Source organism: Ambystoma mexicanum, chromosome 8, assembly GCF_040938575.1.
Source record: "Ambystoma mexicanum isolate Mex_15411 chromosome 8, UKY_AmexF1_1, whole genome shotgun sequence".
Classification (NCBI taxonomy): domain Eukaryota; kingdom Metazoa; phylum Chordata; class Amphibia; order Caudata; family Ambystomatidae; genus Ambystoma; species Ambystoma mexicanum.
The window spans coordinates 1,067,494,339-1,067,521,923 of record NC_090929.1 but is presented as its reverse complement, the minus strand read 5'-3'; the positions used below and the strand labels follow the sequence as shown (position 1 = coordinate 1,067,521,923).

The 27,585-nt window shown below is 45.3% G+C and overlaps 1 protein-coding gene across 1 annotated transcript in view; it reads right to left on the bottom strand.

The window, feature by feature from the left end:
• LOC138472728 (mannose-binding protein C-like) overlaps positions 1 to 27,381 on the bottom strand; it is a 173,316-nt gene extending 145,935 nt beyond the window's left edge. The window contains exon 1 of the mRNA XM_069611047.1: positions 27,227 to 27,381. Within this exon, the coding sequence (XP_069467148.1) occupies positions 27,227 to 27,285 (59 nt within the window). The 5' untranslated portion in view covers positions 27,286 to 27,381. The remainder of the gene's footprint in view (positions 1 to 27,226) is intronic.
• Positions 27,382 to 27,585: the final 204 nt, after the last annotated feature.

Here is a 27,585-nt window from a genome sequence, read left to right as displayed (position 1 = left end):
GAGTGTGTGTAGATGGGACAATTTGTGCAGGAATGTGAACATGAGGTCGTTAAACCTTAGAGAAGGGGCAAGGCAGATAGATACTAACAGCCTGATTCATGGAATTATTTGCGTGAAAAACGCAGATTTACGGGCCTTTGTGCCCGAAAATCCCTGTTTAAAGTATGGGGATTTTCAGGCAGAAAGGTGCGCAAATCTGCATTTTCCACGCAAATAATTTCATGAACCAGGCAGTAAATGTTAACAGAGTATACTAGACACCGCTTAAACTGTATGAAAGGGGTTTTCTAGATTCTGAGGCGTGTTAAAGATGCAAACACAGACTGGGTACATTTGAACATATGATGTGCGAGTGCAGCGGGTTGAGGGTATTCTGGAAAGAGATCACATTGACTATGAACAAACGTTTGATGCTAGATGTCGATTAAGATTTTATGACCATTGTCTTGGGGGAGGAGGATTTATTAGTGACTTGTCATACCCACAGAGGTGTTGGTTCTTTAGGGCGTCCTTGTCTGAGGAGAAAACTATACTGCAAGAATGGAAAAGTGAACAAGTGTCCCCTGCCTCTGCGTGGTTGGACGATATGCATTGAGTGTCTTTAATGGAGAGGGTGTTTAAGTACAGGAAAAAGAAAAGCAACCTTTATGAAGGAATATGGGGGAGGTTCTTGGAATTGTAAAAAAGTTGAAATGCTAACTATACACGTGCTTTGGGGGATATGCATCCAATGTCTTTACTGCTAGAGGTGATGGCATACAGAAATTAAAGAGCGACCATTGTGAAGGAATTTGGGGGGTTTTGTTTCTTGGAATTGTAAATAGTTGAAATGTTCGCTGTACCTGTGAGGGAGGGGAAGGGAGGTTAAATAGGTATTAGTAAACTGTTTGTTTCATGTCATTTTAAATGTTTTTTCTCAATAAATATGTGAATACAAAAAGAGGGAAGGTTGAGTTTGAATGGCCAGTTTGGGGCCGTTTCTGTAGTAGCTTTTTTCCCTGGGACCCTAGATGAAATAGGAGAATGGGCTGCCTCCTTCATGCAACATAGTCAGTTATGCCTAGAGGGTCCAGGAATGTCATAAACTCAGGTTCACCAATGAGGACGGTTGATTTTGTCATGGCCATCTGGAGAACGTTATCTCTTGAGTGAGGGACGCAATAAAGGCCTGCTCCTACTTTGCCTTGTCTGTATACCTTCAACTGCATCAAAGGCTTGAGTTGGCTAGAGTGGGGTGGTCTAATGCACTCCACATGGCTTTGGACATATGTCTGGGTGATACAGATATTACCCTCAGAAAAGGGAGAGAACACAAATCGCATAACTTGTGCTTGGGATTCATCAACCAACTTCAGTCTATGCTGACCATCTAGAACCTAGATCATGTTATCTGTCCTACTGCGTAGCAATACAACCTTCAAACTTGTTGAAGTAGAAAGCAATGTGCTCGAAGACCCATGAATAGAAGCTATCTTCCTATGAAGATGATACAAGGGAAGAATATCATTAATTGTTGAGGGTGTAGGGCGTTGTCTCCCGGAGCTCAATTTCACCTGTATGACCTACCAGGCCAGACACTACACATTTGTGATGTGAAAGGTTTGAAGGATCTATGATGATGATTGCACCTTCCTTTATGTAAGCATCAGACTAGAATGTATTTTCTGTACATTTCTATGAAGATCAGGCAGCTATAGTTGTACAATCAATCTACACATGTTTATTTGTATTCTTATTGCATAGTCTCCATTATAACATTACAGTGGACTTTGTTTTCATAAGAATGCACCCAGAGGCTCTGCATTAGAAATGTTGACACAGCTTACTTAAGGGGATAAGGAGGTTCCATCAGTGTATTTTCCATAGAATGAGAATTCATCACATTGTTTTCATCGAGTTTTGCGACAAATGTATGTGGGGGGGTGGGTTAGGGTAATAAAAAAGGTAAAGGGGGCTTGGGGTGGGCTGGGGGCTGGTTTCTCCTCTGAATACATTTGCAGCATAATGGGCATAAAAGAAAGAAAAGCAAATTCTCCTGTGATGTAAAAAAAACTCGATGGAATCACGTAAAACCTACTTAAGGGATACTTTATTTTATATTTAATTATTTATTTAAACGTTTGTAAAAGAACACCAAACCAGAGGGTAACTGGGTTCTGGGAACAGTAAAAACAAGATACAGACAAACAATAATAGTACCTGTTAATACATAACACATTAAAGTATTACAGATTTGGAGGAGCATGATAGTAAGACAGAGTTAGAGTTCTTGCCTCTTAACTCTAACTCTGTGTTACTATCATGCTGTTTTGAGGCATTTACAGAAGGACCAGAAGGAAGGTTCAGATCTTAGACTAAGCAGAAGGGCATTCCAATGTTTTGTGGCCACGACTGGGAAGGTCCAGCCCCCAGTATTTTGGAGCTTACATCTGGGGACGTAAAGGAAGTGAGAGTGGGTGGCCCGGGTCAGTCAGTTGGATTGTGATTTGCAGAATCTTCCATATAAGTAGATGAGTTGTTTTTAATGGCAATATCTTATTTATTCAAGTGATAAATACCCTTTTCCCGTTTATTCTACATTGCATGAGAGTCATTTGTTGGTGGTGTTTTTGTGTATCCGTATGTGCTTTTAAGTTAAGGAGATTGAAATTTCCCAAAAAGGCTGTGCTCATCTTGACCTTGACTTGACTAGTGGTGTGGTGTCGCTGGTTGGGTTGCGGAATTACTGGGATACATTTTAGGAGAGGTACAGTAGCAGATTCATTCTACCCTCGTTCACTCCTACGGTAAAGATAAACATTCTATATGTAGCATGGAACACTGGCCTGCAAATTCTGAACATGTTGCTTCTCTCTCTCTCTCTCTCTCTCTCTCTCTCTCTCTCTCTCTCTCTCTCTCTCTCTCTCTCTCTCTCTCTCTCTCTCTCTCTCTCTCTCTCTCTCTCTCTCTCTCTCTCTCTCTCTCTCTCTCTCTCTCTCTCTCTCTCTCTCTCTCTCTCTCTCTCTCTCTCTCTCTCTCTCTCTCTCTCTCTCTCTCTCTCTCTCTCTCTCTCTCTCTCTCTCTCTTTCTCTCCAAACTAGCTTATCCATTTAATTATTATCCAAATTTAAAGGGCTTTTGGTACCATATCATTACATTTCTGTTTTCCTCCCTAATGTATAAAGACTTTCCACAACCAGCTTGTGCTTCGCCACCATAAACTTGTTTTTGCTCTACACCACCCCATTTGTAAGGATGCAGGTCTCCCACGTTTCATATCCAGCAACTCGAATTCTCCTTAATGCTTTTGATCGATGCCAAATCCTCAGCTCCAGGCTTTTGTCAGACCTGCTGATGACACATACTGTACTTGAACGCTGGAAGTTGTATGCTGTCACGTGTTCTCCAGCTCGCTCTGGGGTGTCAGTCAGATTGGCACTACCCTATACCAGCTCACCACTTATGGTACTTCTCTGTATGTTTTCGTCTCTGTTGGACTGTCAACATCCAGTTTTTCAGTCTGTCTGTCGTTGGTGCCCACGTAGTCCCCACACTTGTTGTGTATTGTCCTTATCTACAGTGCATTGAACAAAATGTATTTAACAAAGCTGTCTTCAACTCCAAAGTCTTGACAAAGATATCTGGGGCTGCATCAGCCAGGGGACTTTTCCTTAACCTGCCCTATCAAGTAGGTCGGCCTCCTGCGCAAAGATCCTGGCTCATGACCAGAACAAGAATTACACTACATTACATTACAACATTACATCCATTACATTCTCGCAAAAGCCTTGTTCAGTGGTCACAATTTCTGCAAATGATAATACTTCCTATGAAAACAGTTCCTAATGGATGTAAATCCATGGCACAGGCAAGGAAATCCAACAAACTCTGTGGCACCTTCCGTACACGAGAATGTAAACAGTGCACACAAATAACACATCCCTTCTAAGTCACGATGAGGCAGACACTACATGCATTCCTTTACCAATGCATATCTCAACTGAAATAAAAGCGCGTCTGACTCCACGTTCATTACTATGAGTTACACAAAATTTATTTTTTGTGCGCACCCTTTAGCATCAGCAGTTACAACCAGTTGTAGGCATAAGGTAGGACTTGTGTAGTTTACACCAACTTTTTAATTTATTTTCTGAATTGTTACCTATGATTTTTCTGAATGCACGTGACAAGAAATCTTTTCAAAAGGACTGTTTCGCTGACTTTTTGCTCAGTCCTTTTGACCTATTTCATTTAACAGTGTTTTTTTTAAATGTGACAGTCAACACATATTTCCTATGTGTTCATTGGGATCGGGGATAATTTGTCTCAAGCCCCTCACTTTACAAAGCGTGCTCTTAAAACACTTCTATTGAATTATGCTTTTTCAAACATACTTGTAGACGAGACCCCTGCCTGCTTTTTGCTCAGAACCCCATGTCCTTAGAAACAACTCACCATTTTGCTCGTTCCTGCAGGCCCAGTCTGAAGTGTTATAACATAATGCTATGCATCGCCCAAGTAAAGATTTTCTAACTTTTCAAAAATGGGTATAAAAAAGTATATATTTGTATTAGGAAAGAGTTGGTGAGTGAGCAGAACGTACCTTGACACGGGAGGAGAAATGCACTCTGATGCATAGACGTCAGCGGCCGATGACTCTGTATTACCCAACACACAGGGACACAGTATTTGACCAATTTATTAATGATTTCTTAAAATGGGATACGCTGTAGAGTAGATGATTGGTTAAACAGTGAAACGTTGTTGGGGAGATAGAAATGTTGGTGAAAATACACACTTGTCTGTGTTCAGTGCTGTGAGCTCTGTTGTTCTGCATGCCATTCCAAACTGTGCAAAAGGGAACATGGAGCCAGTTAAAACACACAAAATGTCAATTTTGATGCAAAATACTATAGTGTGGAATTCACAAAAAACTCTTGTGGTTGAGCATCTTCAGATAACAAAGGGCATCCACCTGTCCTAAGCCCTATCCAGCTCTATGTATGTTCAGTTTGAGCTTGTTTCTACATAGGCCAGATATTTAACATGCATAGGGGCCCATTATGAGTTGGATGGTGATCCAGCAGTGACTCCACCTTGGCAGAATTACCAATACTGCTGTGGTGTCTGTCGGAATGACCAGGGCATTTCGACTTGGCGGGAGCACAGGCACACCACTGGCAAAACGGTAGTTCCGTCTGGCCCGGATTCAGCAGGATTACCATTGCTGCCGCCACATTCAGCGCTAATTCCGCTGGTGAAATTACAGCCAGCAGAATTAGCTCAAGCGGAAATAGAATCATTGCTGGAGTGGGATGCACGGCGGCAACCATCTTGAAAAATCCAATCCAATCTCAATCTCTGTCATGCGATGAAGTAGTAGTAGCTTGACAAATACCCTCTTTGAGTCCCTTCTCCTTCTCCTCACCTGCACTTGGTTCTTCTGATGAACTGTCTGTGTCTATGGCTCTCCTTTCTCTCCAAAGGTCCAGTCCTTTCCTGTTGAGTTTGGGACGAGCTCCACTAGAAGCCACCCTGCCCGCTGTCAAACAGCAAGGCAGAAGGGACCCTCAGGGAGTCCGCCCCCAATCCCAGGGAAAAGCGTGGCTGAAAAACCCTGGTGTGCTTGGATGTTGTAGCACTACGAATATCGAGGCTGAAGGCTTTCCGTTGATGTGGATGAGAGGACTTCAATTCCCAGAAGACACCGCTGGAGTCGAGCTAATGTACGTAGCTCTGTTTGGATGAAGACCGTAGCCGAAGAACGAGGAAAAGGTCTGCAGAAGGCTGCGATGGGAAGGAGCATACAATCGTAGATGTATGTACAACAAGTTAGTAAAGAGCATTAGAGTGGTAGAAGGATCAAGGACGACAAAGTGGGAGGAACTGAGGAGTAGAGGAATCACCAAGAGAGATCAAAGGCTCAAGCGGGGAAAAACAAGGGGAGTCAGGGAGGAGCACTAGCGTACAAAACCTGGCAAGGAAAGCAAGGTTGCAACGCCATGATTACCGCGAGTGACGCCTATATATATGCGTCATGACGTTAACGTGCAGTACGTGGGAAACTAGACCGCTGGTGGAGGAACGGAATCAGCCCTTCCATCCGCTCCATAGCTTCCATGGAGCGCGCGTCATGACAGTATAACCCCTTCGCCAAGGCCGTCCTCCAGGCTTGCCCGGATGGTGTCTGTGGAATATCCGTAGGAGTCTGGAGGCATGTAGATTTTTGGCTGGTTCCCAAGATCTTTCTGTCCAAGGGTATCCTTTCCACAGTACGAGGTATTGTAGGACTCCGTGTTTGTAACGTGAGTCTAAGATGCGTGAAACCTCATACTCTTTGGTGTCATCATCCACACTGGGTATCCTTCTTCTGGAGGTTCTCAGAAAAGGATCAGGTATAAATTCCTTAAGAAGCGAGGTATGGAACACTGGATGTATTCTTCGAAGAGAGTGCGGGAGGTTTAGCCGAAAGGCCACAGGATTGATCCGTTGATTTATGGAAAACGGTCCAATATATCTCGGAGTGAATTTACCTGAGTGGACTCTCCGGGGAAGGTATTTAGTGGATAACCATACCTTGCTTCCTTTTTTCCAATCAGGATTAGGTCTTCTGTTTTTGTCAGCCCATCTCTTGTAAGTCTGGCGACTGGCTAACAGGGTTTCTTGAGCAGACCTATGAGTTTGTTTCAGAGTGTCCAGTAGTAGGTCTATAGTAGGGACGTTAGTGGGTTGAATAGCAGGAAATGGGATGTGTTTGGGTTCGTACCCATATGTACATTTGAAAGGACTCATTCCTATTGCAGTATGCTTGGTGTTGTTATACGAGAATTCTGCAACCGATAAGAGATGATACCAGTTATCCTGAGTCTGGTTGCAGTAACATCTTAGGTACTGTTCAAGTGTCGCGTTGAGCCGTTCGGTCTGTCCGTTTGTTTCTGGGTGAAAGCCAGAAGACAACGCTCTCTGGATCTGCAACTGTTTGCACAAGGTTGTCCAGAACCTGGAGGTGAACTGGGTTCCTCGATCAGACACAATTGAGGAAGGCAAACCATGGAGACGGACTACCTCCTTTAAGAACACGTCTGCTGTGGTAGTGGCAGAAGGAGTGCCTTTAAGAGGAATGAAATGAGCCAGCTTACTGAAGGAGTCGACCACTACCATGATGGCAGAACATCCTCCCGATCTGGGTAACTCAACGATAAAATCCATAGATATATGTTGCCAAGGCCCAGCAGGTGGTTCCTCTTGTTGTAGCAGCCCCAATGGTTTAGCCGAACTGTGTTTGCTTTGAGCACAAACTGGACAGGAAGAGACGTACTCCACAACATCCTTATTCATCTTTGGCCACCAGAAGTTCCTCTTCAATAGTTCTAGTGTAGCAGTACGGCCCTTGTGACCAGCCATGGGAAGATCATGGCACCACGAAAGAGCTTGGTTCTGGAGTTCTTGGGTGGGTAGGTAAAGCAAGTCATTTTTAAACAGGTATTCTCCTTTGTAGGATAGAGAGGGGTCTCTTGGAAGAGAGGTGGCTTTCTGGGCTTGCAGAACCTGTTGTGAATAATTATTTACTGTTCCTATGAATCTCTTCCCATTGAGCAGCCATTCCTGTTCGGGGTGATTCCCTGATCCTTCTTGATGGCTGCGGGAGAGTGCATCAGCTAAGTGATTGTCTTTACCCGGTAGGTATGTGAGTATGAAATCAAATTGGGAGAAGTAGTAAGCCCAACGAGCATGACGTGAGTTCTTGCATTCCATCTGTTGGAGAATACTTAGGTTCCTGTGGTCTGTTCGTACCTGAACGGGTATTTCGCTCCTTGCAACAAATGGCGCCATTCCTCACAAGCCTGTTTAATTGCTAACAGTTCCTTCTCGATCACCGAATAGTTTCTTTCACTGGAGGTGAGTGTTCTCGAATAATAGGCAATGGGATGTTCAAGTTGATCCTCCTTCCTTTGTAGCAGAGCTGCTCCAATAGCCCCTTGTGAGGCGTCGGCTTCTACGATAAAGGGTTGAGACTGATCTGGCTGCCTGAGGATAGGAGCTGAGGTAAATGCTTGTTTGAGCTGATGAAAAGCGTAATCTGCTTCTGACGTCCAACGGAACTTCACCCCTTTCTTTAGCAAAGCTGTGATAGGTAGGACTATGTTGGAGAAGCCTGTGATGAATTTACGATAGAAATTTGTTAGCCCCAAGAACCTCTGGATGTCCTTGACAGAGTTGGGAACAGGCCAATTGTTAATAGATGTAGTCTTGTTAGGGTCCATCTCAATGCGGTTTTCTGACAGTATAAAGCCCAGATATGAAACCGTAGAAACCTCAAAAAGACATTTCTCTGGTTTGACTAATAGGTGGTGGTCTCGAAGTCTCTTGAGCACTTCTATTACGTGTAGACGATGTTGTTCAATAGTGTGAGAGTACACTAAGATGTCATCCAAGTAGACTACAGTGGACTTGAACAGAAGATCACAAAAGACCTTGTCCATAAATCTTTGGAACTGGGCTGGCGCGTTAACCAAACCAAAGGGCATTACCTTGTACTCAAAATGACCTAATGGAGTACGAAAGGCGGTCTTCCATTCGTCCCCTTGTTTGATTCGTAGGAGATGATAAGCCCCTCTGAGGTCTAGTTTGGTGAACCATCTTGCCCCTTGTACTGCTTCCATGATCTCCTTTATCAGAGGCATCGGGTATCGATCTCGGATGGTTTGACTATTCAGGCCCCTGAAGTCAATACAAGGTCTGAGTTCCTTGGTTCCCCTCTTTGGTATAAAGAACAGAGAAGCTCCAGCTGAGGAAGTAGATTCTTGTATCAAGCCATTCTGGAGATTGCTGGCTAGGTAGTCTCGTAATGCTTCCTTCTCCGGGAGGGATAAGGGATACATTCTCCCAAATGGAATTACCGCATTAGGTATAAGGTCGATCTTACAGTCCTCGGCTCGATGTGGGGGAAGAGGTCTAGGAAGAGTGTCAGCAAATATGTCGGTAAATTCTTGATAGGCTACAGGAATGGAGTTAATACTCCTCGCTGGCACTGTGTCACCCTGATGTGAATGTGGCCCTTCCTCCCTCAAACAGGACTGCATACAAAGGTCAGACCTGAACTCTATAATGTTAGTTACCCAGTCAATTCCCGGATTGTGTTTTCTTAACCAGGGTATCCCGAGTATCACGGGAAAGTGGGCAGCCTTAATCAGATCGAATATCACGGTTTCATGGTGAGTCTTCATCTTAACCTTGACTTCTTTGGTTTCTTGTCGGATAAGACCGGAAGACAAGGGGGTACCATCCACTCCTTCTACCGGTATGGGTTGAGGCTTTTCTCTCCTAGGAATAGCGTATTTACTGGCCCATTGGTCGTCCATAAAGTTCCCCGCTGCACCACAATCAAGCATTGCCAGACACTCAACTGCTTGGGTAGAGGTCCATTCCAGAACGATCTTTAGGACCATAAGTTGATTTGAGGGAGTACAAGGTATAGGTGGATTTGTAACACAGGGATTAGCAAGAGAAGCCCCTTCCGTGTCCCTGCTCAGGGTCGGGGTCTGTCGTTTCCCGATCTTCGGGGAGGTACTTCCGGACAATCTCTTAGAAGGTGCTTCTCAGAACCGCAATACATGCACAAGTGCAGGTCTTTTCGTCTCTTTCTTTCTGTTGCACTGAGGGGACCCCTCGCTGCACCTATTTGCATGGGCTCTTCAGTCTGGGAAAGAGATCTGTCTGGAGTGGCAGGCGTGCATGAGGATGGTGTAAAAGGCGGATTGGATCTGGCCTTCCTTCTTTCTGTTCGTCTCTCGGAAATCCGAAATTCCATCTGGAGGGTCAGAGCGACCAGTTCTTGGAAGGAGGAGGGTCTTGATACTCGAGAGAGTTCATCTTTCAAGTCTTCATGTAGTCCTCTCCTAAAGAGAGTCTGCTTAACTGAGTCAGGCCATCCTGTCTCCAATGCTATCCTCTGGAAGTTTGAGGCATAGGTTTGAACATCAACAAGACCTTGTTTGAGGTCTAGCATGTTTTCATAGGACGTGTACAAGGTCTCGGTCCTTTCAAAGCGTTCTCTGAATTGTAGTACAAAGGCATTGTAATCATTCAGAATCATTTGTTGTCTCAGAGCGGCATTGTCAGCCTTAAGGGCGGTATTTTCTACCCTCATGGTTTGGAGCTCAGCAGTTATCCCCTGTATGGCATTGACCAATTCTTGATACTGATCTAAGCTAGCCATCCTTTGGCGTTGCAAACTGTCATGCGATGAAGTAGTAGTAGCTTGACAAATACCCTCTTTGAGTCCCTTCTCCTTCTCCTCACCTGCACTTGGTTCTTCTGATGAACTGTCTGTGTCTATGGCTCTCCTTTCTCTCCAAAGGTCCAGTCCTTTCCTGTTGAGTTTGGGACGAGCTCCACTAGAAGCCACCCTGCCCGCTGTCAAACAGCAAGGCAGAAGGGACCCTCAGGGAGTCCGCCCCCAATCCCAGGGAAAAGCGTGGCTGAAAAACCCTGGTGTGCTTGGATGTTGTAGCACTACGAATATCGAGGCTGAAGGCTTTCCGTTGATGTGGATGAGAGGACTTCAATTCCCAGAAGACACCGCTGGAGTCGAGCTAATGTACGTAGCTCTGTTTGGATGAAGACCGTAGCCGAGGAACGAGGAAAAGGTCTGCAGAAGGCTGCGATGGGAAGGAGCATACAATCGTAGATGTATGTACAACAAGTTAGTAAAGAGCATTAGAGTGGTAGAAGGATCAAGGACGACAAAGTGGGAGGAACTGAGGAGTAGAGGAATCACCAAGAGAGATCAAAGGCTCAAGCGGGGAAAAACAAGGGGAGTCAGGGAGGAGCACTAGCGTACAAAACCTGGCGAGGAAAGCAAGGTTGCAACGCCATGATTACCGCGAGTGACGCCTATATATATGCGTCATGACGTTAACGTGCAGTACGTGGGAAACTAGACCGCTGGTGGAGGAACGGAATCAGCCCTTCCATCGGCTCCATAGCTTCCATGGAGCGCGCGTCATGACAATCTCCCATTTCCTGTTGACATCCAGACACCATACTTGGGAAAACATTTTTCAGGAAAATGGAAAGTCCAAACTCCATGAGATGTGGCTGAACTACAAGGTAGTCTGCCATGCTGAGGAGATATATGGCAGCAGGCAGTGCAAGACCTCTACCCAGATGAAGCCTGCCATTCGGTCCTCCATCAGAGACAAGGTGGTGGCAATGGGCATCTTCAGGCACAGGAGAGAGAATGCAGCCACAGGAAGTGGCACTGTGGAACCCCTTGCCCTGACACCGTCAGATGAGCAGGCCAGCTCTCTCCATGGAGGGGATCGAAGGGATTGGCAGCGCGGAGGCCAGAGCATCAAGCCAAGGGGATGGCGGTAAGTCTATCAGTTCCCACTCCCATTTGAATGCATTGGCCAAAAGCATCCGTCCCCAGCATAGATGAGCACAATGGGCAGGGAAATGGGCAAACAGATGGCAATCAGTACAAAGGCCCAGTGGGTACATGCATGTGCCAGGGAAGGTGGGATAGTGAAGTCATGCACATGCACTCTAGGTAAAATGTGCATGTGGAGACATGGAACCATGAGATGCACCTATGTGTGCAGTGACAGTCCAAGTTGCCAGGTCAACCCCCAGCACCACCAAAACAACAAGCAACATTTGCAGGCCAAAAGGCAATGTGCACGTGAATGCACCGTGTGCACCTACAGTAGCAGCACAAATTGCCTTGAAACCACCCATGACCGTCATACAAAATGTGTTTTTAAGCAGAATAAACCCCATGTTGCATTTGTGTCTTTCTAGCCCACTTACATGTATACAAGATGACTGACAGCAAGTCATTATCCACCCAACAGGTACACAGTTCAGTGACACTGAAGAGGCTGGGCCCTCCACTGCTTAGGACACCTCCACTGCTGGCGGGGCATCCACATGCAACCCTGCACAGGTCGAACTAGAAACTAGGTGGAGGAAGAGCAGGAAGGAGGCAGCAAGGCCATAGGGCCCACCACAGTAGCGCAGAGGGTGAGGACACACACGGAGGGCATGCCAGCCTTCACCAAGTCCCTCAACTCATGCATGCAGCTGACACTGCAGCACATCCAGGACCAGGGGTCCAAAGCCTCCACCTCCATCACCCCGATGGAGGGATCTGTGTCGAGCACCCCAAGACACCACTCCTTGTGCCATCTGAAACCAAAGGTTCCTGAGGAGGCTGCCAAGGAAAAAAGGACACGGTAGTAACATTACAATGCTTATTTTTTACATAATCACAAGGGACGTGGGTGGGAAGGGTGTGCTGAGGATAATGTGTTGGGGAGGGGGAGATGGGTGGGGAGGTTGTGTTCAGGATGATGTATTGGGGAGGGGAGTTGGGTTGGGAGGGTATGTTGAGGATGGTGCATTGGGGAGAGGGAGGTAGGTGGGAAGGGTGTGCTAGGGATGGTCTGTTGGGGAGGGGGAATGTGGGTGGTGAGGCTGTTTTCACATTCCGTTGTTAAATTGTAGTTAACATGAAGCAATGCTAAGACATTCCTTATTGTGTGCATGAGTTTTATTCATTACGTGGATATATACAGAGGTGTGTAGCATGTGCTTATCAGTGTTAATAAACAAAATGTCCATTAGTTGTTGCTGAACCAGGTGACCATCCCTGCCCTACTCCCACTCACTGTGTGAGAGCAGAGCACCCGCAGGTGGTGAGTCCTCGTCTTCTGGGGTGGCATGTCCTCATCATGGGGCAGGGGGATATTTCACCTGAGGCAAACGTTGTGCAGTATGCAAGTTCAATCTGCCCAATCTTCTCTGGCCTGTACATCAAGGCCCCTCCGGTGTGGTGTGGCCACTGGAAACAACGCTTCAAAAGGCCAAAGGTCCATTCAATACATAGCCTGGTCCTGACGTGTGCCTCGTTGTAGGCCACCTCCTGTGAAATATGTGGATTTCGGCCATGGTATCTGGGGATATAAAGAGCTACCTGCAAGGGAAAGATCATAGGTGTCAGTTACTGTGTGTTGTGAATGTGTTGCCTTTTTGGGGTGGGACCAAACCTGATTTGCATATGGTCTTTCCCCTTCTGTAATGGCTTGGCAGCCAAAGAACGATGGTCTGGAGGGTTGCCCAGAGCAATGCCAGAGGTTGAAATTCATTCTAAACCTTCCAGCCATCACCTCTTTGTTTTTGCTTTGTCACCCTGAGTGGGATGGGTATGCCCAGATGTGGGTCTCATGCCTGCTGGGCCTAGAGACCCAAGCTCCTCCTCACTGATGAGGCCCAACAAGGCTGAAACATGTCTGGGGATGCTTGTGGTCTTGTGCAGAAGGGATGTGTCTTAGCAGTTCGGGCTGGACTGCCCCTTTTGGGTGGGACCAAGGCTGATTTGCATATGGTCCTTCCCCTTCTGTAATGGCTTGGCAGGCGAAGAACGATGGTCTGGAGGGTTGCCCAGAGCAATGCCAGAGGTTGACATTCATTCGAAACCTTCCAGCCATCACCTCTTTGTTTTTCCTTTGCCTTTTTCAACGGCATATGATGGACACTGTGTCCCTGCTTTTTACAAGAATTGGCATTCAACATGATTTACCATCACAGTACTTGAATGTGGAGCCTTTCACTATGGGGTAACATGCATTGTCGTGGTGCACCATGCACACAGCTCAAGGCCAGCATGTGCCACTTTCAAGGTACGCGATTGGCAGGCAGAATGCATGTTGCCTGTGTTGGGCCTGTGCGTTGCTCTCATACGTGTGCCCTGATGGGTGATTACTTGTACTTGTGCAGTTTTCTGGTGTCTGCATCTATTCCATTATGGCTTCACATACATGGTTACCAGAGTACATGGCATTACTTCCTGCAAGTGTTGCATTCACTGTAGATCCTGCATGTACAGGGCTTTTACAGGGCATGTATTGTTCAGTCGTGGTACTGTGTGGTACTGCCCCTTTCACATGGCATTTCACTGGTGCTGTGAGGCCATTTTATTTGATGGCTCTTGTACTCACCCAATATCCATGTCTGTTACCCACTGTGCCTCTCCATGTATCCGGGCAGTGTGCTGTTCCGCAGGACCATGGCATTGCGGGTGGAACCAGGGAAGTGGGCCCAGCAGTGTGTGATGAGGATGTTGGCATCCCAGGTGACCTGGACATTCAGGGTGTGATACTGCTTCCTGTTGTGGTATATACCTCTTGCGATGCGTGGAAGGCCACCAATGCCACATGGGTGCAGTCCAGAGCTTCAATTACATTGGGCATGTGGCTGCTGCATAAAAATGCGCCTTCATGGCATTCACCTGTGCCGGGGTGATGGGCCAGGGAGATGTGCCAGGAGACATGGTGCAGGAGTGCTTCCAGCACCTGCACAAGAACATTTGACAATGTGGGCTGGGACATGTCATGCAGCATATCCACAGTGTGCTTGTAGGTGTCAGTTGCTAGGAAATATAGGAACGACACGTGCTTCAGCATCGTGGATCAGGGACAGCAGCTCAGCAATAGTCTCCCTTTTGAGCAGGCACAGGGTGATCAGCTGGTTGTCAGTAAGGTCCAGGGTGAGGGCCTGACCCACTCGCCTTGCATGGTGTCTCCTCCTCCTCCTCTCTGCACCCTGTACTTTGTGCTGCTCCTCCAGCCTGTGCAGCTCAAGGGGCAGGAGCATCTGCATGTTACAATTCACAACAGCTAGCAGCAGCATGGTGTTGGGAAGTGTTTTTGGGGAAGGTGTGGGCCTTATGTACCGTTTCTGAGTGGATTGAGTGTACCTGTGTCTTCATTTCCATCACCTGTGTAAAAACTGCACTGTGTTTTGGGCAGAATTACTGCCCATTTTTGCAGTATTTCAGCAGTATTTCAACTTGTAATACGCTGAAATACCGTTTTGAATCTCGGCGGAATTATCTCTGGCGCTAATTGCACCTAATTCCATCGGTGAAATTTAGCTGACTACAATTTCAGTGGTATGATAAAAGTGGCAGTAATTCAAGTACCACCACTTTACTATATTCCACCGAACTCATAAGGATGCCCATAGTCATTTCTCTGTACACCCCTCACCCCCAATTAAATCTTGCATGTGCATGCAACTTAGCAGCAAACACAAAAACATATATTGCTCGGTATGCAACACACTATGGGAGAACTTGGACGTATCATAGTAGTCATGTGTGGGATGGCTCGTGCAAAACTCCAACCCCTTGAAACGATGGAGGACTAACAACATTTTTCTTGGTGGATCAAGTGCATAACTGTGGCCCGTGGTGCAACGGGACTGGTCCATACTGCGGTGGCCCAAACCACTATTCTAACTGTATAGTCAATATTCAAAAATACTTGTGAAGTAAAACACGTAGGAAAAATAGATAACATAGGAAATGCATTAACATAGGAATTTATATTTATTGCACTACCACTGTAAGACAAGAAACACAACTCACAACCTTCTGCATGCATGCAGAGGAATCTGTCGGCAGATTTACTGACCAGTAAGCCAAATGACACATGCTTGACTAGACCAATGCACTGCATACCCCTCTCTGCTAACTGAAGAATCTGACTGCATATTTTGCCATGCACGTGGCCCCCTAAACAAAGGTCATCCCTGACAACTGTTCTGTACTTGACAATGCACTGCAGCTGCCAGAAATGTCCTTCCAGGTCTTCGCCCGTAAAGTTACTAAATAGTCTGATCCACAGAACTGCACCTATAGATATTTCTGTAATGCATACATATGCATACATGTTTTACATTCTTTTCCTTGTCTTTCATGTAGACAGATATCCAAAATAAACCTATTTATTAAATTCTCTGGTACCCTGTCCTCTTCCCCACTATTTGTTTTAACCCTTTCATCGTGCTGCACCACGAAGACACAATGCATTATTTGTACAAATAGATACTTTTTTTTTAATGCAAGTTAGGGACACTGAAGTACAGCATTGCATTCTGGAACATCCCCAAAAGACATAGCTGAATAGAAAGACTGTTTTTAGTATTTTCAAAACTTTTTAAAACTTTTTTTTAATTCAGGTTTTAAATAAACCAACACACATACAATAATTCATTGCATCAATGTTATCACGTGGTCATAGTTTAGAGAAGTACTTTACTCAATCTATTGATTTTACCCATCCTCCACCCCCCGGGATCTAGCCTCCCATAGCCTACTCTGTTCACATCTGATCCTTCACCTTCTCCAGTCTATTATGGTGCAGTTCTTATTCGACTCCCCGGGTGCAGTGCCATGCATATCCTCTGCCGCCCTCCAAGTTAAGTTAGTACCACTGCTTCAGAGTTAAACATTGTCTGTGTCAGTGCATTCCAGGCTTCGACCCCTATGCTCTATTCATGTATCCCCCTTTGCAACGCTCTGTGCCAAACCGCGGTCTCAGCTAGTGATCAAAGTTTCAGGTCGGCCCACAAGGCCTCCATCCTGGGGCCTTCTGCAGATATCCAGGCCATTGCGATTCTACGTTTTGCCAATATATAAATCAAGTCTTTCATTCTGGCAATACCACCTCTCAGAAACAGTCCCAGCAAACAAAATTCTGGGGGCCACAAATGTATCTGGATTCCCCCTTTAGCCACCTTTTAAGCTACCGCCTACCAAAACTTCCCAATCACTGGGCATGTCCAGAACATATGTATCATATCCGCTTTCTCTTGGGTGCACCTCTTGCATGTTTGTTCCCCTTTCCCTCCCATTTGTGACTGTTTTTTAGTTTTTATGTAACATTGACTTCTTTATACTGGTTACTGTTTTATGCACTCACAATATTGCCAGGTAAGTAGACTGAAGCATATGAGTTAAGATGATTTGCTCGAAGACACATATAATGCTATTCAATTGGGGAAGCTGACATTCTAACCCATGTCCCAGGATTCTACCTTCAACAGTTTAGCACAAAAATATATCTTCAGAGCTGGAAAATATGTTGTTCTGCGAGAAAGACATGTATAATCTTTCTGAGGGTGTTAATAATCATGGTTGATATCTTTTTTATTGCAATTGGCAATTCATTTTATGTGGAATGTTTACATTGGAATTGCTGTTAATTTTATTTATATCATAATATTTGAATACAAATTGTAGTTTTGATACGTTTTTTGTGTGTGCACGCTTTTACTGCAGTTGCCAAAACAAAGTGAAATAAACATTTTCAGAGCAAGTGAACTCAATGGCAACTCCCCCCCACCCCAAAGAAGGAGGTGTAAGTGCTACCGCTGGAATAAATACATATTATAATTAATTGATCACAAACTACCACTATCTTAATTTGTAAAATGCAGCATTTCTTCTGTGTGAGATTGTGCATTCCTGCCTGCCCGGTGGTGGCACTCTCAGTCTAAAGTTGTACCCTTGCCCGTTTCCATTCCTTCAAACCACCCCCTTTCCTTTTTTCCACATTAATTTTAAACAACCCTTATTCCCGAAATCAAGGAGTCCATAAAACAATTACAACACCCTGGTGCGTGACATTTTCTAACCTGCACAAGACATCCAGAAATCTGTGTATTGCTCTACTTGTCTCCACTGACAGAATTGAGTTTTTGTGTTTCCATGTAGACTTGGACACATCGCAGACTGGCTAGAAAATAAAATCAGGCTTATGTGGTGCAGGCATTTACTCTGGAGTATACAAAGAACAGGGGGCTAATGGCCCCTTACCAGTGAGCTGTGACTTGCCAGGGAAAGGGGCCATCAGCACTCTCCATTTTACACTTGTGTCTGCCCCAGCCCAGTAATAAAAGACAAGGCTTAAAAGAAACATGCACAAGAAAAAAAAAAAAAACCTTTATTAGGATTTCACGGAGGGAAACCTAAGTGTTTTACACATAAAAAGCACCCCTTCCCTTGTTTTCGGGATGCGTACCACAGAGCAGTTTAAGTGTCAATACTGGGGCAGCCTGCCATCTATGAAGACCTACCAGAAATCGGGACCACTGGGTTTTCCAATGGAAAAACTATTTTGAGAAAGGGGGACAGAGCACCCAATTCTGGGACAGGCCTGGCAAAACCAGCACATTTGGTCACTGTAGGTTAGGTTCCCCGTACCACATCGGTGTAATAAGTGCGAGAAACATTCCTGTACACTGATTAAGTCCAATACACCTCATTTAGCTGTATACAAAGGAGTGATAAGTGTTTAGCAAAGAACTTACCCCAAAACAGAAAATGGTTTGCTATTTCAAGCTGGAAGACAAAGGCTGTGTCGTGGTCGTGTATCCAAAGTGCTTCGAGGCTGGAGAAAGGCAGGGGAAGTCTCTCGCCTGTGATTAGGGCTCTCACTCTGCTATGCTCTACAAGCCGCATCCTAAACTATCCCGTCACGTGTATGTAAAGGAACCAAAAGAATATTTTCGTGAAACCACACGTTGATCCTGTTTCTGGAGAGTGATATGTTTGTGTTGGATTACACTGGTGTCAACGCTAAACCTCTACAATTACACAATGTTTGCTTAATGGCAATGGCATCCTGCCTGCGCACACTGACTGACCCACAACAGGTACAAACTGGCTTGAAGTTACATCCTGAGATAGGACTGTTTATTGAAGAAATGTTGGCAAAAGCTTCCGGTTGTTCATGACTATTCTAATGCCACTAAGGCAAAACAAGGAACCTTTTGAATCGTTGTTTTGAGGAATGTCTGCATTAGCTCTGATATCCTGTTGCTTCATCTCCATTAATGGGCTTTGCTGATGTGAGAACAAATAAAGTGGCATGCATTCTCGCAAGTCATTTATAAGACACGTCTTGAGGTGGCATGCAATTCAGCAAGGAGAGAGCTGCTCCACTTTATCCTTCTCAATAGCGGTCACACATATGGTAGAGGATTAGCATGTGCGTTATGTTATTTGAAACAAAATGAAAATACCTATACAACAATAAGCTTTTAAAATTGGAAACTCTGCCATTGTTCAATTTGTATGCACAGTTTAAAGTCCATCATTAGATTCCATCCGAGACTGCGTCCACTCCTAAGCTCGTCATCTGGACAGACCACTCAGCCAGCCATACGTTTCTCTCTCTGCACACTGCCCCCACCTCTCAAGGCCCCTTCTGTCCCTCCATCTCATTTCAAATTCTGGAGCAAGGTCAAGGTATTATCTGACCTAGATGAAGGCCTGCTGCGCACCTTCCCTTCACCCCGGGCCAGAGATAGTCCCATACCCATCAAGTCCTTTGACTCCTGGCTAAATGACTCACTCCTCCCTCTCACCCCCTCAAGCTCTGCTCCCTCCCACAAAGGATCAACCCCCAAGTCATTCACCCCACATCTGAAGGCGTTCAAACCCCAAAATCGCTCCCTCGGGCGCAAATGGTGAGGATCCAGAACCCCTCAAAGCAAATTAGTGTTCACCCACCATCAACAAAAGTACAAAGCAGAGATCCGAAAGGCCAAAAAAGCCTATTACAATAAAAGAATCCTGACCTGCCGCAGCAAAGAGCTCCACAGGATCATCATGGAGTTCCTGAACCCTTCTTGCACCTCTGCCCTGACTACCTCCTCGCAAACGCTCTGCAACTCCCTCTTTGAACACTTCCACAAAGCAATGTGTATATTTGTGGGGTGTGCTGGGCCCTCTTTTTTGTTAGAGGGGGGCCTGTGTCATGAGGGTAAACTGACAGTACATATATATAAAGGACTCAGGCTACCCCTCCCTTTTGACACTTATAGGTGATAGTCACCACACATTTAAAAGATATTCATATTTAATCTGTACATGTAATAGATCACCACACTTGCATTTCACAACATATTTTTATTTTTTGATTATTTTACTGTTACCATGTGTAGGCATGTGGTTACAAGACTGGACCGTCAGATTTTTTGTGCCTTTAATGGTATATCATATATTTAAATACATGTCACATAAGTTTCGATATGGGAAAAAAACCACTGTGAAAGGGTTAGTATTTTGTGACTTAGAGTATAGCAATAATGTCCATACGCCTATCTAGTCGACACCTATAGTGTTTCAAGCACAAACAAGTATTCACTACGACTTCTGTAGTTGTTGTTCCAGTGCTTTCCTCGGGACTGATGGAGAATGAGGGTGGGGGAAGCTGACGGAATGTGCTGTGATCCTCCACACCGTTAGTGTGATAGGAAGTCTAAAGTAGACAGAAGATAACATTAAAATTACTATTAAAATGTGGTGTATCTATGTGGGCGTTTCAGAAGCCAGGCATGTGTGGTAGAATCATACCTATCTTAGGTAGTTTCTGTGCCTCGGGTATACGTTATTTTCTTATTCTTCCTTACGCCGCCTTCAGTGCGGTATTGGTGGGGACTGTAATCGCCTCTGATGTAGTGGACGCCAGATCTTGGAAATCTGTAAAAGATGGTGCCACTTGCAGATCATCACGTATTGTCTTATTTCGCATGCAGTGCTTGTACAGGGAAGTGAACCCAGCTGCTGTGTGCTCGCACTGCCCAGGCACAAACCCCTGTGTGTCACAAACACAGAGGACAAATAATGTAGCACACAGCAGCTGAGTTCACTTCCCTGTACAAGCACTGCAATCGAAATAAGACAATACGTGATGATCTGCAAGTGGCACCATCTTTTACAGATTTCCAAGATCTGGCGTCCACTACATCAGAGGCGATTACAGTCCCCACCAATCCCGCACTGAAGGCGGCGTAAGGAAGAATAGCACAGAAACTACCTAAGATAGGTATGATTCTACCACACATGCCTGGCTTCTGGAATGCCCACATAGATACACCACATTTTAATAGTAATTTTAATGTTATCTTCTGTCTACTTTAGACTTCCTATCACACTAACGGTGTGGAGGATCACAGCACATTCCTACAGCTTCCCCCACCCTCATTCTCCATCAGTCCTGAGGAAAGCACTAGAACAACAACTACAGAAGTCGTAGTGAATACTTGTTCGTGCTTGAAACACTAACAGTGTCGACTAGATAGGCGTATGGACATTATTGCTGTACTCTAAGTCACAAAATACCCTTTCACAGTGGTTTTTTTCCAATCAAAACGTATGTGACATGTATTTAAAAATATGATATACCATTATAGGCACAAAAAATCTGACGGTCCAATATTGGAACCACATGCCTACACATGGTAACAGTAAAATAATCCAAAAATAAAAATATGTTGTGAAATGCAAGTGTGGTGATCTATTACATGTACAGATTAAAAATGAATATCTGTTAAATGTGTGGTGACTATCACCTATAAGTGTTGAAAGTGAGGGGTAGCCTGAGTCCTTTATATATATGCACTTCCACAAAGCAGCCCTAGACAGGACAACCACCCTCAATGCCAAATTTTCCAACCTCACAGCCTACCCAACATCTGCTCCTCAAGACTCCACCACCCCCCCCCTTCAAAACCACGGTGTGCTGCTCTTTCAACCCTATCTTGAGTGAGGAATTAATCAAACTACTATCCAACAGCCGACCCTCTGGCTCCTCCCTTCACCCTTGACCCTTGTCCCGCCACTCCCCTCAAAAAAATATTCACCTCCACCTGTGCAGAAGAACTGGGGAGGTCCATATTTAATACCTCCCTCACCACTGGCAACTTCCCAGAACCCTTCAAAATCATGCATGTCAAACCCCTTCTAAAGAAAGCATTCCTCGATCCTTTCCAACCAATCAATTACAGGCCCATATCCAACACCCGATTCTTGGCAAAGCTCATGGACTGCACTGCGTACTCACAGCTCGATTGTGGAATCCCACAACCTCCAAGACCCTGCACAATCAGGCTTCTGTCCACAGCATGGAACAGAAACCACACTGATCTCTATCTGGGATGACCTCAAAGTCTCTGTAGACTCCGAAGGAAGCTCAACACTTGTTCTTCTTGACCTTTCAGCAGCATTTGACACAATAAACCACACAATCCTCCTTGACAGTCTACACTCTCTAGGGATCCGGCATTCAGCACTCAACCAGATTGCCTCATGCTCAATAACAGACAGCAAATCACCTTTCTCCCCAAAATCAACTTTCCCCCCCTTTCCTCTCCACCGCACATTCAGTGAACACTGGAGTACCCCAACGCGTCTGCCTCTCACCCCTTCTCTTCAACTTTTACATGGCCCCTCTACCAGGGATCATCCACTCTCACAACCTCACCTGTTATAACTATGCCGGGGACACAAAAATTATCCTGAGAATTCCAAAATTGACCTCCGATCCTCGCCCTGACCTAGCGGCATGTCTCACAAACATTGACCTCTGGATGACAAGTAACCATCTCCTTCTGAACCCAGGCAAACAAAGATCATGGTGTGCAGCAATACAGCTCTATTTCCACAACTGCCTCCCTGTCCACCCTCCCTCGGCACTCCCCCCTACCTCCACCACCATCAAAAACCGTGAATGCACAATTGACTTTGACCTAACTCTGCCTCCCCACATCAATAATGTGTCCAATTCCTGTCACTTCCATCTTAGGCTTCTGAAGCACATCTTCCATTACCTCACCTACCCCAATACACTGTCTGCAATTATGTTAATTGTCATATCCAGATTTGACTATGCAAAATCCCTATAACCTGGGTGCACCATCCTACCATCTAAACAAACTCCAAAGAGTACAAAACTGGCTGCAAGACTGCTTCTTGCACTGGGAGGAAGGGATCACATCTCACCTGCTCTCCGTTCCCTACACTGGCACCCAATTGGACGAAGGGCCACCTTAAAAATCCTCTGCATTACTCACCGAGCAATGCACAAAGCCGGCTGCAAATACGTACAAGAATTGATTATTCCTTACCTCCCATTCTGCACCTTAAGGTTAAGTACAGACATGCTCCTAGTGGTTCCTGCATCCAATTCAGACAGGATTAGAGGATCCGCCTACTCAACCCTGGCGCCAACATTGTGGAACTCAATGCCTCCCCACATTGGACACAGCCAAGACTACATGATTTTCCAGAAAGCACTCAAAACCTATTTCTTTCCCTAACATCATGTAAGGGACTGTTTTCGCCACTCGACCTACCACCAATAGCCAGAACTGACGTGGAAGCGCATCAATACGGGGAGGTAAGAACAATTGTGACACGGAAGCCGGCTCTAGTGATCAATTAATTCCAACACTAGGAACCTGCAGACCCCCTACAGGCTCAGCAACAAAGGCCTATCTGCTCCCATGCACTAATAAGATGACTGTGTCACCCCAAATCACTCTACAAATGTAATGCCCATGATTCCAAATCTGAGACATAATAACATTTATACTCTTATGCTATAACTGGGCTTGCTCATTTTCCTAGACCAGGCATCCTATACTGTCTAAGACCAGGAGATCTTTAACTTTATCTATCTATTCTGGAAACTAATATCCATGACCTCAAACCCGAGTCCTAATAGCACTTATGTTCTTCCACCATGACTGACCTTAATCATTATCTTCCTCCAAGTATGTACTAGGTTATCAGTCCAGGAGATCTCTACCTTTGTTAATCTTACGTATCTGGAAATTAATGCGCAGAACTACACACCTAGAGCCTAATAGCACTTATGTTCAAACAATATGAATGAGCCTGATCTCGCATTCCACCAGATATGCAAGGTGGTCTCTGATCAAGTCATATTTACCCTGACCTGTCTGGAAATTAATGCCATGAACTCCTTCACCTGGGGCGCAATATCAACTATGCTCCAAAGCTTTTGGCCGGACTTTCTCTGTTGTCTCTTGCGGATATACACAACACTCTCCTATCAGATGAGCTCTCTAGCACGCTCAGCTCTCGCAATGGACAATGATGCAGTATAATTCCACAATTCAAAATAAACTATGATGGGAATACCCAACCATTTGCTGTAAACAATTACCCAGAAATTGACTGACTTTGTTCCACCTCAAGGGAATACGCTCTTAATCCGGCAAGGAATCTGGCAAGGCAAGCTCCTACAAGTGACTTTGAGGTGCTGTTGGCTGTCATCAATACCACACACCAGACCAGGAACACTCAAACCCCTGCTTCATGTATCAATTCCAGTCAGACACACTACTAACAAAAAAGCCTGATCTGTTGCTGTTATCTCTGTTTTACTGAGTACCAGTCTTCACATTTAGAATGTACTCCTAAATCCGACAGAACAGACCAGAAGTAAATGCACACTGATTAGGTGTCATCCTATAAGCGACCGCAGATCCATCAAGACACAGGGATGACCATAACAGCTGATGCTGGATCTTTGGGTCCACACAGCACCAGTCATTGAATCTAGAATGTACTTGTAAGTCTGATAGAAAAGAACTGAATGCAACTGCACAACAAGAAGGTATCATCCAATAAACAATGGCAGACTCAACGAGACACAGCAACAACCATAGACCTGCAATCACTTAGCCCAACAAAGATTAGAAATCGGGCAACTCAACACTGATTACACTGCCAAACAGGGAAAGACATGCTGAAGCCTGGTAATCAGAACAAACTCCACACAGAACAGAGAATTTCTCTCTGAGAACTAATGCTCCAAACCTCTAAAATAGATACGGTCACCTTGACACGCACTGGAAGGTAATAATAATAATTTTGCATTTATACAGTGCTACAAACCCTCAGGTATCTGAGCGGTGCTTATTATTACCCACAGTGTGTTGTGCTCATTTATCAACCTTGGAAGGATGAAAGGCTGAGTTTGGCCCTCCCAGGATTCGAACCTGCATCAGAAGGTTCTGCACAGATGTCAAAGCAAGCACTCTACTCGCTGTGCTATCGGACCGGCTAGGCAATTAGGAACAGGGGTCTTGCTCAAATCCAGACAGACATTCACACATACCAATACGTTCACTCTCTCCTCTACTCCAACAAACAATAGAATGCTGCTATACCCCTTGATCAATTTGGTCTAGTTGCACACATAAATACACACCTCCATGAACACCTGAACAGCCTTTAGAACAGAGCTATACCCCATGAAAAATTAGCCTGGCTGCACACATAACTTCATACACAAGCTCCACCACCACCAGAATGCAGATACTGAGGTCAATTAGCTTTGCTGCACACATTCTACTGATCTCACGCAACCAGCACACCATGCCTAGCATTAGAATGCAGCTACACACCATGTAAACCACACTGACTGCACGCATACTGAGTGCACCCAAGCACTATTTACTACCCTACTCTCTCCACTGACCTGGACTATGGTCCCCGAGGGCGTTCAGCCCATACCACTTTGAGATCATAACAATGGTATGTAGGGTGCTATACAAATGCCTAATAACATAACATAAAATTAACACTAACAGCCAATGAACAAAACTCCTTCTCCAGTGCACAGTGTCTGCCCATCGCCACCCACCACCCCGTTGCTCAGACACCAAGGCGTTACTCCCATCAACCCTTATCTGCAGATGTTGCACAGCATAACAGGCTACATAAGTACAATAGAGAATTTCCACTGCATTGAATGTTTCATTTCACTCCCCTTTATTGCTGGAACCTTTCAGAGAAGTGACATGTTTGTCCACGACGGCCCCTAGCAACTGCCCTGCCAGTGTTCCCCTTGACGAGCACCCCTACCACTATTATGCCCTGACTGATGCCTCATTGATTATTATAGGGTGGAGGAGCCACTCAAAGAATCAAGTAAGCCGGGAAACACCGCAGCTCACAAAGCATGACTGCAGAGATTTGGGACTTGCCCCTGGCATCCAGGGCTCAAGTCGAGGGGAATCCAGCCACTTTTTTCAGAGGGTGGAGTCAGTCCCCCCTAACTAAAATGAGAAACACTGAATGTTCTCTCTGAATTCATGAATTAAAACCGACCTCGGGGATCAATCCACAGTAGTCAGGTTCGCAGGCCGGGCACTTCACCAGTGCACTGTATAACCTGATGAAAAATAACAAACAACTACATGTGATATGCCCCATTCCGGTACTGCGTGTTCCTGGGAAAACATTTGTATTGGTTCTTGGAGTTTAAAACATGTACACCTTTTAAAGTTTTCAAAAACACTTCTAGAAGAAAATATCCTGTCTTGGTTTTGTGTGTGTGGTGATTTTATGAAAGGCAAATGCCATTCGTCCTGTGCAATTTGGGTGGTAATGCAAAGCCAATTTAATGAAATGTGCATTTTTCACCTTAATATGCTCATTTCTGGCAACGTCACATCCCATTGCGTTTGCTGATGGTTGAACCCTGCTGGCATTTGACATCAAGCCCTGTACTTGAGTCTCTAGACGAGATCCTGAAATCCAGGCTCAGACTGTCCTATAGGGCAATGCCCAAACCAAAAACGTAAAATGATGGTGTGGGGCAGTTTTTTGGGTCCAAGTGGGCCATTTTTTAAGCCAATATGGGCCAGTCTGATGAGTTACTTCACAATGCGGCTGATAGATTTGACCAGTGCTGCTGAATTAATATTCTTGAAATTGTCCAACTTGCATTACATTGATCAAAAATCTCCCCCTTATGTACTATTCAAAGAGTCTGTCACAAAAGGAACAAATTGACGTTTGCAACTGGGGGCACTTTCTCATTGTTGCCCGAGACAACTTGATGCCCCAGCCTGACCCTGCGGACATCTATTGGAGAAGACTGAACTACTTTCCGGGGATTCGATCATCCAGCTCTTTTATTGCCTCCGTAGTACACTGAAAACACAGACAGACAAGCGCAATGCCATGTGTGCCAGTCCACTAGGCAGGTATGATCCCCAAGAGCCTGCTTGGACAAGCACAACAAAACAATCCCTGGAAATGCTCACATGTATGTGCTTTTTGTAATGGGAATGCCTTGAGCTCTTTGGAAAGCTTTATGACCCGGAACCTTTCCATGGAGGCTATTATTGGCTTTGAGTTAATCAGTTTGTGAATCTTGCCCATTCAGGTTTGGAAGGGCCACAACACATGCATGGATGACAGAAGTAATTTAGTCTAATTCATGCAAAATCTAACTAGAAATGTTTATTAGTGACACCATCCCTTACATGTTCTTACTAGGCTCCACTCAATTTTCGGATGTGAAACAGTTCCTTCTGTGTGAAAGATGCAAAACAATTCAGCAAGCTCAACGCTTTGCAAAAACCGCACTTTTCACCTCTATAAACAACACCCAGTACCTTCCTTAGACCAACATATTCTAAAGAGAAAGCATTGATCATGGCACCTCCATCTGACTACTGCTTCTGAACAAGAGCAAACATGTCTTAGGCTTAGGGCAATGAGAACAGACATCAAACAAAAGGAGTCGTCAGTACTTATAGAACATGCATGGAGGCCGCCCGCAGGGCTTACCGTGAGTGTCCTACGGCTGTGTGCTGAGGGCTGCTTCCGTGGCCAGATTGCAGACCCATCCCAGTCTCTGATCCACCGAATCTCTCATAGCTCCAGTTCTTGGCTCGGCTCTTCCTCTCTTCACTTCGGTGGTGCTCATGCAGAGGCTGCCTTGGCGCAATTGCAAGACGGTTTCCACCCGGGCGAGGGAATCATTAATCATCTCACAGAAGCCCATCCCGCCTGAGCCTCGCAGAGTAGCCCACGGTTCCCTTCAGCCTGGCAGACAGAGGAAGAACTTTCGGGTTTTTCACATTCCAGACATGCCAGCCCATGGAGCACCAGGCCGAGGGACCTGGAGGGCATCTGCTCCCTTTGCT